General features: G+C 38.6%; 1 protein-coding gene across 1 annotated transcript; it reads right to left on the bottom strand.

The window, feature by feature from the left end:
• Positions 1-59: 59 nt before the first annotated feature.
• Positions 60-12,664, bottom strand: LOC140565282 (complement factor B). Its single transcript, XM_072691126.1, has 19 exons — positions 12,607-12,664; positions 11,138-11,371; positions 10,746-10,982; positions 9,606-9,791; positions 8,041-8,214; positions 7,647-7,745; positions 6,721-6,854; positions 5,253-5,391; positions 5,025-5,156; positions 4,761-4,865; positions 4,157-4,294; positions 3,349-3,467; positions 3,129-3,255; positions 1,868-2,015; positions 1,554-1,630; positions 1,352-1,443; positions 1,110-1,242; positions 943-992; positions 60-221 (listed from the first exon to the last, which is right to left on the bottom strand). The coding sequence occupies exons 1-19, from the start codon at positions 12,662-12,664 to the stop codon at positions 60-62; spliced, it is 2,544 nt and encodes an 847-aa protein (XP_072547227.1).
• Positions 12,665-12,680: the final 16 nt, after the last annotated feature.

The following is a 12,680-nucleotide window of genomic DNA, read 5'->3' as shown; positions in this document are numbered from 1 at the left end:
CAGAGCAGATTCTAAGCCTGTGTATTAGCACTAGTATCTGCTAAACAAGAGATTCTGTTTTACATGGGCAGAAAGTCCATATCCTTGTTCAGGTGCTCCTTAAGCCAGGGTATAATGGAGAACACATTGATGTGGAAGTCTCGAGCATCTTCAGGTGGATCGGGAATTAACTTGGTAGTGGAATCACACACACACTTAGTGCCCCAGCTCACAATTCCCACCTACAGGAAGAAAATCAAACACTAGGCAGATGCAAACTGCAGCAATGTAGTAGTGGTTAAACATGCACCCTAAAAAGTGACAGTTTCTGAAAGGTTCTTGGCATGGACATAAGGTTCTATACACTTTCACATATCACATATTAAAAAAAGGTTCTTCATATGATCATTCATTGAAAGGTTTGTTAGGAAACCAGAAGCTGGTTGAGAGAATGGCTTAAACTAACAGTATATCCTGTTGCTACTGCCTGGAAAGATTTTCCCTACACTAATGCAAAAATCTTTGCCATTGATTACCTTAACTGTGAGTAAAATAGTATTACTCCAGTAAGTGAATAATTTACAAATCATAACCATTTCAAATCTAGTATTTAAGTAAAAATAAAAACCGTGATCAAGCTTTAGAATGGGCAGAAGTGTGTGGAGTCTATAGAGGATGAGAACTACAGTAATGAACTGTGTACACTAAACCTGTTCATTAGAAATCTGTTGTATGTCCTTTTTAAAAACTGGTTCTATGTAGCACCAAAAATGGTTTGACGAAGTCATAGAACCTTTATTTAGTACTATAAAGAATCATAGGAATGTAGAAACCGCAGGGATGTGTTGTGACATAGTCAAACATAGTTAAATATAGTTAAATTTGAGAACTTGTTTTCCAGAACCTACCTTTCCCAATCGCACTAATCCCAAAGAAAAGGGATCAATATTTTAAATCACTTACTTGGAAATAGCGCATCCCCTTCCGAAGGAAGAGTGCGCCTCCAGAATCACCTGTTAAAGACAGATAAATGTAAGTATGGTAAGTGATCTGGATGTGTGTTTACGTGTGTGTGTGTGTGTGTGTGTGTGTGAGAGAGAGAGAGAGAGAGTCTTCATCTTTTTTAAAACCTTTGCAGGTAATTTCATCCTTGTGTGCTTCTGATCCTCCGGTGCATAAGAACCTGTCTGTGATGACATCAGTCAGAGTCACCAGCTTGTTTGAAGACAAGGCTGGTCCGTATTGCTCAATGCAGTTCTTTCTCTGCAAACACAGAAGTGGCTGTGCTTAAACAGTGGTAGAGTACTCCAGCAGCTCGCGATCTGGCTGTCAGGTTCTTTTTTTTACTGACTGATCACTGTATGTAATTCACCTTGTCATGAGCCTGGATGTGAGTTTGCTTGCGGTGTTTCCCCTGGCTGATGAAGTGTGCCTGGGTCTCCTTCAGGTTGATTAGGTAGCTTTCTGCTCATACACAAACACCAACGGCCACACGTTCCCAGATGATACAGCACTCACAGTCATCATCAGTCATTATTTTAACAGCATGAATTTGCAAGTTCTCAGAAACTTACCATGTTTCTTGCAGGTGGTGTCAGGACTCAGTTTGAGAGCTCGATTTGAAGCTTTAGTACATGGCAAACAAATGGGCCTGTTTGAGACATTTTGGGGACAAGGGGACATTTTGTAAACAGAATGATATTAAAGTTATTAAAGACAAATTTCGTTAGCATGTATGTTTCAGAATTGCATGAAAATTATCCAATAAGAATTGCTTGTTATGGTCTTTTTTTTAAAGCTAGCTCTTTGTCCCATTTCTCCTGGAAAGTTCAAGAGTTCAACAAAGTTTTTAATAATGTTTACATAATTCATATTTTCTGTATCTCACCTTGCCTTAGAAGACAACTTAATTTTGCTGCTCACTTTAATCAGAGCAACATCGTAGTCATAAAACTCATTAACGTTCTTGTCCTTGAGGCCCTTAACATTGAACTGTGGATGAGGGATTTGTAATGAGGCAACTGATCGTCCATTACCTAGAAGACAAGAAAAGACACTTGTGATTTGACATCACCTCAGTGACTTCAGCCAAAGTTGAACAACTGTAAATCATTTTCCATCATGTTTGTAATTGCATTAGTGTTAGCCTCCACTCGGTGGCTGCTCCACACATCAACAGTAATAAAAGTAGTGATATTATACAGTTTATTTGCACTTTGATCCATTTGTGTCTCATTAAATCAGTCATACACACATTACAATCTAACTTTTATCTGTGGACGTGTTTTCTGGGTGTTTGGATGCGCAAAACATGTATCTATGGTGCTTGGGTGCACAACATGATGTGTTGTACTGTTCAATGCGTTGTTATCAACTGGCATTTCTAACAATGACATAGAAAGTAGGACACATCCGTCCAAGAAACACCAGTAAAAGACTGTCAAACCAGTTGTGGCAAACTCCGAAGTCTTACTGTTTTTGGAAAAGTTTTGAAACTGTGTTTAATTATCAGGATGTTTAACTGAAATGCAGTCATCTCAGTATGACAGCATTCCTAGCTCAGACATCCAGCTTCTAAGGTAAATGGAACACGGCATAAAATCAAAGAAATGCGGTGGTTCTCCCACCACTGAACAGAGCTTTACCGCAATAACTGTAATAATGAAAGATTCAGATATTATTGTCTGTTTTAATATTCCACTGTAAAATAGTTCCACTCTCTAGACTCTATACTCTTTTATTTTTTCCACTGAGAACGTCCTTACTGCTGCCGGCTGGGCAATTACATCCATTAATGCCTTTAAAGCCATCAGATGATGCTCACCGTGGTTAAAACAAAGACTCGGAACTGGAATCAGATAAAGCCCCAATCACGATCCACTGTATCAGACTGGGACACCCCTACTGCATCTCATATAAAATCATTCCACTAAATAACACAACAGGTGATAAGTGGAGGCCAATGTGTAGCAATTTGATCAGCTTTCTTTGAACTTAATTATAACACCTGACATACTGGCACACAAATTCAGTTTTGTTTCAGTTTCCCATTAGAGTATCTAATTATTAAATTTTTTTAAGCATGTGTAATGACTGACAAAGTTGGGAATATGTCCTGTAAATCAATTATAGAAATAAAGGATTCAGACCATGTCTAATATTTATGTCCTTGGGGTCGGCGATATCTAGTACACCATCTTCTAGTTTTATCAGACAGTGCGCAGCTGTGATCACCCAGTTCTCACTCAGAATGGCACCCTGGCATGGTTTCGTTTTCTAATTGAACAGAAAAACATATCAGAACTTTATTTACTTTGAGCCCTGCTGGACCCAAAAGATTGTTAAATATCTCCAGCCATGTGCACTTACCCACGTAAGAGTGACATGCCAAGGCCTGGTGTTAGCATCCTGAGGCTGCGCAAAATCGACTTCACCACTTGAGTAAACAAGCTCTTTAGCAACTCCACACTTGGTTACAGCAGTGTCATCTGGTCAAGAGGCAAAATTGCTTTGAGGTACATGGTACATAATTAGGAGATTTTTTTCATATACATATCGGTGTATATATATATATATATATATATATATAAATACAGTGTATGTATATATTGGACAGCAAGTAAACAGGCCATTTTTGAAGGAGGTGTGTTAAAATCAGGGAAAATGGGCAAGCATAAAGACCTGGGCCAGATTGTGACAGCTAGACGACCGGGTCTGAGCATCTCCAAAACATCAGGTGGGGGTTTTCTGGTATGTAGTGGTCAGTACTAACCGAAATGGGTCCAAAAAAGGACAACCTGTGAACCGGAGATGAGGATCTGCTGCTAATGCCTTGGAGCCAGATATCACAGGATGCCTTCAGAGGTCATGTGAAGTCTATGCCTTGATTGGTCAAATCTGTTGTGGCAGCACAAGGGGGGGACCTACTCAATATAAGGCATATATAAGGCTCCTCCTTTGCAATAGACTGGTGGATTCAGATGACAATGGACTACAAATAAGTACCAATCCCTCTGGACTGTTTTGTGTTTATGTAGCTAAGATCCAGGTCTTTGTTTGGATCTGGTGCTTTGATCTCCAAAAATCAAGATTTCTTTATTCCATATGGCCTCTTTGTTTCCCTGTGTCTTTGTTCTATACCTGTCATAAAACTGAGAGAATCTGAATGGTTACTCACTGATCATGCTGTTGAATACCTCTCCAAGGTCAGTATAAGTGCTCAGCACAAACAGATGCTGCTCTCTGATCTTACTGGATGCAATGCCTGTCAGTTCATCCCTCTTAACATTTTCTCCAATTCCGAACACATACACATCTAGGAAGATTCAAACATGTACTGTTTAATCACAGAGTAACGAAATAAAACAAATAAATACATTTTCTTATTGGTATTATTAAGCTTTGGTATTGGTATTATATAATTCACTGTTTATGGTTCTGCTTCACTGAGGAATATCCATTTCACTCTATAAGTTGCTCAACATACTGCATCAGGATTGCCATCATTTACTGTAGAAGCTATCTGCTGGAAAACTGACACGCATGCATGATGTAAAGTCAAACAACAATTATGTGCTGGTATTATAGTGCCTCATATACATCAGTAGAGTGGAATGAGGCATATTAGAATGGGAATAGCAATGCAGATTACACTGCTGTTGCTTTACAGGACTGAAAGCAATGAGGCCTGCAGCACACACTCAATAATTATTTCAAAATCAAAGGAACAAAAATGCAAAATATGATACATTTCCTTAGAAATAAATTATCATGAGACTAACCGAGCAGTTCCTCTGCTGTATGATCTACGGTATAGCTTCTATAGCCCAGGAGCCCTCGGATCAGACCCAGAACTTGTTTTGGGTCGCCTCCCATGTTGGAGTGACCTAAGGGGTGATGATGATAATAACAATAAAATAATAATAATAATAAGAAGAAGAATAAGAAGAAGGTTAAAAACATTTAAACATCATTGCAACAAATAAAACAGAGCCATATGGAAAGGAAAACAAGAAGAAGATTATGGTGTGTTATCCTTTTATTACCATCTGTCTCAATGAGAATGACATTCTGAGTCTCATTGAAGTGACTGTCTCTTTGGGCCTTGAGCCAGGAAAGTCTTTCATACACTGAGTAGAGGGCTTTGTACAGATTAGTGCCAGTCTTTTGTCCATGTCCTGCACAGAAAAAAACATACATGTCAAACCAGCTGTTGAAATGAGTGTAAAGCTACGAAGCTTAGAAACTGCGCTTTAGCTACAAGAACAACATACCTGTGTGACTGAACTTCAGTAGCTTCCCCACAACAAATTCCACACTGCTACTGCGGGGGTCCATGATGGTTATAATGTCTTTAGGCTCACTGGCATAGGAAATGATGTCAAACTTCATGTCAACATCATAACTGCCCAACTATGAAACGAAAAAAAGAATTTGTCATAACCACACATGCCATAGGTAAGTGGAGTCACACTAGAACTTCACTGGAACATGCATTTACAACATACACATACACTATATACAAAGGTATTAGGACAATTATACATTATGCCTACAGGAGCATTCATGACATTCAATTCTAAATCCATAGGCATTAATATGGAGTTTGCCTCTTTGCAGCTATAAGGGCAGGTTTGGAACTCTACAGTTACTGAGTCTTTTCTGCACTATGCGTCCCAGCACTTGGTGAGCCCTCTCTGTAACTTTACATGATCTGACACCTCGTGATTGATTTGGTGTGGTTCCTAAATGCTTCCCCTTTTAATACTACCACTCACAGGTGATAGTGGAATACCTAAGAGGGAAGTAATTTCATGTACTGACTTCATGCAATGGTGGCATCCTATACCTGTCAATACTATGTCCCAAACATCTTGGTGCCCTGAAAAGAGGGGTACTGTGTACACACATATGGTGGTGAGGCACGATTACCCAAAGGAACTCCAATCCCCAGAGATCCTTGTGGTAATCAGTGCCAACAGAACACACCTGGTGGTCACAGCATTTAAGGCTGTGACAAAAGGCACTTTGTCTCTGTCACGCCTTTGTAGAGAGGTGACTGGTGTGGTATAAAGAAGTGAAAGAAAGAGTGAAGTTTAAAAAAAAGAAAGGAAAGACAAAACAAGAAAAGTGGCAAAATAAGAGGACAGGGTTGCAAAAGAAAAAAGCTGAAGAGAGCACAGCTCATAAGTAAAAGAGTTTGAGTGAAGCATTGATCCTCAGTTCCTTACTTCAGTTCGTTCCCTCTCCAGAGAGAGAGGTGCATTTGTTTAACTGTCCTAAGTCTGAGCTACGCCATCTTGGCGTCTCCTTTGTTTGGTTTTCCCGCCATTTTTATTTCATTGTTTTAAGGGGTGCAGTTCCACCAATTGCCTGTGCTTGCTGGTGGTGCAGTGGTTGCTGGTTTAAACCCAGCTGGGAGCAACTGTTCTCCCATAAGAACACAAAGTACCCACAGTCACATCAACCACACATACATTAACCTTACATCACACATTAAGGCCTGTCCTTACAGGCTTACCTCTCTGCACTTGGATCCGCTCCCTGACTATCCCGTAACGCATAATGTATGAGTATCTTTTCACATTAAAGTATGTAACGTGTACTTTATTCACATCTGATTGGTTTGATTAGAAGGTGTTAACTGTATAAAGCTGAATATTGTGTCTGGAGCACTGTTAAATTAAAAGTATTAAAACTATGATGGCAAAAAATGTTGCTGCACTGTAAAGCTATACAGACCTTACGTATAAGATTAACAGTGGCCTCCTTTGCCTTCATAAACTCTTCTTCTAAAATGCTTCCTGAAGTGTCTAGTAGGATAAAAATGTTGAGACGGCCCTCTGCAACTTTCATGGCTCTTCCAAAGCCTGGATCTAGACAAAAGAAAAAAAAAATACCAAACTAACATAAGAAGTCAGCAAAAACATTATGAAAAAGAGTTTGGTGGTACAGATGTTGAGAGAGCGCCTCACTTGGCTGGGTTAGTAGGGCATTTGTTTATGGCCTCATGGATTAATAACAGAAAGGCTGTATTAAATGACTATTTGTGGGATAAGATCCTGAATACAATCTTAGGACTTAAGATTTTGTTTTAATAGGAATTTTCACTGTACAGTAGTCAGTATTTCTCCAGTTTACTATCAGGCTATGTTTAATTTCATTAGGTAAACATTTCTTTCATTTTTTAAAATTCCTTCATTATCTACCCTTAGAAAAAGCAACCATGACTATCATAACTGTTACATTCTTCTCAGAGATGTGACTGTCCAGTTGTGATGTGACCATTTTAGCTCTGGACTTCTACCTTTAAAACAACATAAAAAATGTGTAAGATCAAACCATATCAGTTTTAAATTCAAACCTAGCACCTAACCTAGTTTAGCTATCTGCTTACCTACTAATCGTCCACCGAAGCGCAAACTAGCTCTGTTAACCAATTAAGAACTTACTAAACAAAGAGCAATAATTCCAACATAAAATACACAATTTGAACGTGTTCTATTAAAAACTGATAAAATACTCAATGTATTACATATTTTTAGCCTAGCTTAAATAGCCTAGCATAAATAGCTTACTTTAAAAACTTAGCTTACCCAATCATATTACACTTTACTGCATTTGTAAGCTGTTCTTTAAAAATGACTCTTTTTGTATACTGTATTTACCTTTCTTTCTCAACTCAGGGGATGAAACTTCCATAACAGCAGACAGAGAGCCGCCCATAGCTTTGGCCACAGTTGCTGGTAGATCAAATGTGTACTGAGCTAAGAAGACAGAACACACAATGCATTACTGGATACTGTTTTACTCTTTATATACTTACTGTTTTACTCTGTATACTAAATAAACAAAGCATATGGAAGGTCATTAGAGTATACTATCTAATGTACTGTCTAATGTATGCAGTATGTCTATATTATATAATACATCTGATTTACAAACCCAAAATATTTTACGTATACTTACCATTTTAATGTTAATGTTTTTAAATGTATACAAACTCAAAATGCCCACAGACTTTAAATGCTAAAAACAAAAAAAAGTGTTAGGCAGGTTTACCTTGGCAGCGCGGCTCTGGTCTGCTCCATTCTCTTACATGCAGGCACTCTCTCACATTAGGCCCCAGCAAATCCAGGCCTGACTGGCAGCGGTAAGTCACCTTATCCCCAATGCGAAAGCGGTCTCCAGAGCGTATGGCTCCAGGTGGAGTGCCTGGATTTCTGCAATCATCAGCTAGAGAAGGACAGAGGCTCTTCAGTTTATTCTCATGTCTCACTAGCTTAAGATTACTCATCTCCACCTTCGTATGTATAGCACCTCATTTTCCAAACATGTAGAGTAAAGGATTGAGGAGTTTGCACTTAAACTAATGTCTAGTTTAAGTGGTCCATATCTGACTTTAAAAATTGAATTCAATGGTTATACCCTCTTTCCACAGGGTAAAACCACTTAATGAAATGTCTGAAACATGCTCTGCCATGGATCAAACACCACAGCCCCCTTCAGTTTCATTATTAGCAGTTTCACAAGGAGCCACTGCTCCATAACCATTCAAAATTAGACACTTTTACAAAATAAGACAAATTCATCAGCAACTGGAGCAACAGAATCAACCTGCTAATAAGTTTTGGTTCCTCAGTGTACATCAGATTTCTTATGGTGCTCAAACTGCTGGAGAATTCTTCAGAATAGTGGCTCGCTGGAAACCAGAATATTTATCATTTATCAGAACAAGAACAGAGAAGAACTGGGAAGGACAGTTCCATTCTCACACTGGATATCAAAGGTAAATGGTCTGAAGGTAACACTAGTACAGCCTGCAGGCTAAGCTAAGACTGGAGAATCTAGTAGTACAACAGTTTTTGAAGACTGGCAAACAGAACTGAACCACAGGAGAGTATAAACATATGAAATAGGCACACAGGTTTTGCGGACTGTAGCAGAGACACCGACATCAAAAACAAGCTTTATCCCCTCGGCTCTTCATCTGAACTAACAAGTGGCTTTTCAGTCAGGACTGCTTTTTCAATTAGGTAAAATACAAGGTAATCATGAACACAGCTCACATATGAGACATATCAGTTTATCAGTTTGTTAATGCTTGTTTAATACTAAAGGATAAAGCAAGAAAATGGTTCATGTTTTGGAAATGGTCATATAAAATATATTTTTTGGACATAAACCCACAAATATCACAAGTTGACCTCAGGGGGAAATATCAGACTCATATCACACCATTGGAAAAATATGCCTGTTTAGTGTCAGTGTGTGTCTGGAGGTAGCTGACTTAATGCCCTGCTGTCCTCACTATCTCAAGTCAGTGCTTTAGAGGGCAGTGTAGTGATGTAATCAAGGTATCTGCAGCTGACTGCTAGATATGAGAAATATTTCCCCAATAAAATAGAAGGTTCTATTACTAAACTGAGACTTAGTCATGACTGGCACATTTCCTGCCTCAGAATCCTGCTAGGCATCATTTCATCAGTTCCTCTGCACCACAGCCTAAAGTAAACGCCTCCACATTTATATCTAGAAATCTTGTAAGACATTCTAGTGCAAAAGAACCATCTAAACATGAAGTTCTAGTCTCTGAATAAAGTTGTGAAGAGATAATAGATGCTAACTTTGGTCATCGCACACTGGAGTGGTACCAGTCCATTGGCCCCATTTGGTGCAGTTCCGCTGAGCTGAGCCATGAAGGGCATATCCCTCTTTACATGAAAATGTCTGTCCTTCTCCCTCTTCAAACCATTGCTTCTTGGGCCAGAACTCCCCTTGGTCCAGTTGTAGCTGTGCTGGACAAAGAATCTCTGAGAGAAGAAAACAGAAAAAAACAGAAAATTGTATTCCAAAACATTGTAAGTAAGTAAAGTAGTAAGTATATTGAAGGTTACACTTAAAATGTTTGTTTCTTTCACTGTAAAAAAAAAACCTTCTTAAAAATAAGTGGCTTGTCAGCCTCATTATGGTTTTAGTGGCTCAACAACCTACACTGTCAAACTTAACACAATTATTATAACCAGTTTCTCAGTGATATTAGTCGTCTCTGAATGTGCCATCAGTCATTTTTAAGGACTGTGTGCTCCCGCACCAGTAAAGATTACCCCCTGCAAAATGATACACAAAAATATCATCAGGTTATATTAATCCCTTGCAAAATTACGTGGGTAAATGCTCTTTCATATCTTGTGGAAAATTAGTTTTTGACGCACTTATGGAGGCATTGGCACAGATACCTCTGGTCATGCAAGTCTCTGGCAAATGTCCAGTGTAACACTCAACTCAAAGTGAGCCAAATACTCACAATACTAACTCTCACTGAGGTGAGAGGCTTCTGGCAGCAACATGGCCTATAGCTTACACACATGTTATGAACATGTAACTGCAAATGTTCCAAACTAAACTTCATTACTAGTGGGTTATAAGGTTATCATCCTTGGATATTTCATCAGTGGTCACAGGACGTTTTTTTTTTGTGGTGCTGACAGGAGTGCATAGGTCGAGAAGCCACTCCCATCTGGATAGAAATAGATACTTTATTGATCCCGAAAGAAATTTAGCAGCCTGTAGCAGTTACACAATACCACACAGTAATACAATAATACAGCACAGTAACACAATAAATAAATGTAAAATTGTGTCTGAATCATTTATGCCGAGATTTCTTATCTGTAGCAATTTGGTCATACATTTAACAGACATCCCGTAGTAAAATGACTTTACTCCAACAGACAGTGTCTTATCCGACACATTTCATAGCTTACTTTTGCATGTGGCACTGGACACTCTCTTGCCATTAGGTAGCACCATGGCTGACCACTCCCCTTTAGAGTTACAAACTCTCCTCCTGATTGGGTAAGGGTAGTGTCCAACCCTACAGTGATAGGTCAGCACACTTCCTTCCAAACCTCCATTGGAGTAAGATACAGTGCCGTTCCTTATGGCCTCTTCCAGCGAGCAGTTTTTCTGGGGCTCCTCATAATCACCATAATCCATTTTCTCTAAAACAAGCCATAAAAATCAAATTGGAGGCCATAATAGTTGGCATTGAAAACATCTATTGAAGCAGAGCAGTTCTACAGAGACCATTATGATCAAATGTGCAGCAAATTCTGAAGTACTGTAATATGTTTTGCGTACTTCAGCTTAGTCTCACCTTCACATTTCATCCTGGATGTTTTGGGTTCCCATGTGCCTTTAGTGTTGCAGACCTTTTCAGAGACTGGGTAAGGCTCAAATCCATCTTCACAGTGGTAAGTTACCTTACTCCCAACAGCACCTTCTTTGGAGTATCCCACTGTACCTCCACGGATAGATTCTGTCATATTGCAGCTTTTAACTGTGTTTGAGCCCTCAGAGTAATCATAATCATGGTAATCCTCTGTATGCACTGAAATCAATCAATGGAAGTCAATGATTGTCAATGAACATGATTTTAAAGCTTTAATTTTAAGTTTTAAAAATAATTACAAAATACTTACAAGTAAATGATGTTATGTACATTGTAAACTTGATAAAATGATTATATGCTATTTAATGCTAATGTGTTTTATAGCTGAAATGTCACAGTATCATGGAAAACCAAATCTGTTTTTTCTTTGCCAGTTTCCTCCCACTGGCAAGGACTCCTCCATCCCAAAATGATACCAGCTAACATGTGCCTCCTCTGAGACGTAACAGCTCAAAGCCCTTGGAGGTGAATGGTAACTAACAATTTTGCAGTGTCAGCTAACAGATGACTAGCATTAAACTGAGGGATAGCCATTTAGCTCACACTTACACAGCTCATATTTTTTTGACTCTTGGTCACAGATGGGATCGTCACCATCCAATAAAAACATGCTCCTCCTAAATGGTGACTTTACAGGAGCAGGTAAAATGTATTTCATTTTGAGTGAAAATCAATTTAAATAAGTTTTGTTCAAAGTAAGGTTTGTTCAAAGTAATTTAGAGCTGCAGGGTTCAAACCATAAAGAAAACTAAAAACAGACGAAAATGGAGATACATGTTTTTCATTGGACAGCAGCGATATGCACCTGTTATGTTTAGAGCAGATTAGCCCCTCCCATTCTCCCATCTCACATCCTCCCAGCGACATTTTTTAAAGAGTGTTTCAGCCTGGACTACTTTTTGTAAGAGGCACAAAAGGTTTTAAAGATATAACATAGCAGCATAACAACAAACAGCCTGGTTATCTGCAAGGGATAAAAAGGGTCTGGGAAATGCTCTCGTTTAAACCCTAACCCACTGAAAATAAATTACTACATATATCTAAAATAGACCTCAGAAAAAGAAAATACCAGCAAAAATGCCAGTAAAATAGTAAAATCAGTCAAATATGTTGGAATAATATGGAATTATGTTCAGAAATCAAAATATGTATCACATGAAATCACATTTAATTCTAGTTAACATTTCTAATTTATAATTGAATGCAATGTTGGTTGTTTATATTATTCTATCAATCATCGGACCATGCATCATTGTTGTAGACACATATTTAAATGACCATTTTCATGATCAGCAGTGAACAAACAGAACTACAACCAGAATGCCAGATTCTCTTCAAGTCTTTCTACCATTAAAACTGTCCTTCACAAAGTCCTGTCTTATTGCAGCACTTACCTTTAGCAATAGAAAAGCACAGGGCAACACTTAAAAGATATGCAGCGGTGAATTGCATTTCTAACAACTGAAAC

Source organism: Salminus brasiliensis, chromosome 11, assembly GCF_030463535.1.
Source record: "Salminus brasiliensis chromosome 11, fSalBra1.hap2, whole genome shotgun sequence".
NCBI classification, from domain to species: Eukaryota; Metazoa; Chordata; class Actinopteri; order Characiformes; family Bryconidae; genus Salminus; species Salminus brasiliensis.
The sequence above is the reverse complement of the archived record's forward strand: the minus strand, read 5'-3'. Positions and strand labels throughout refer to the sequence as shown.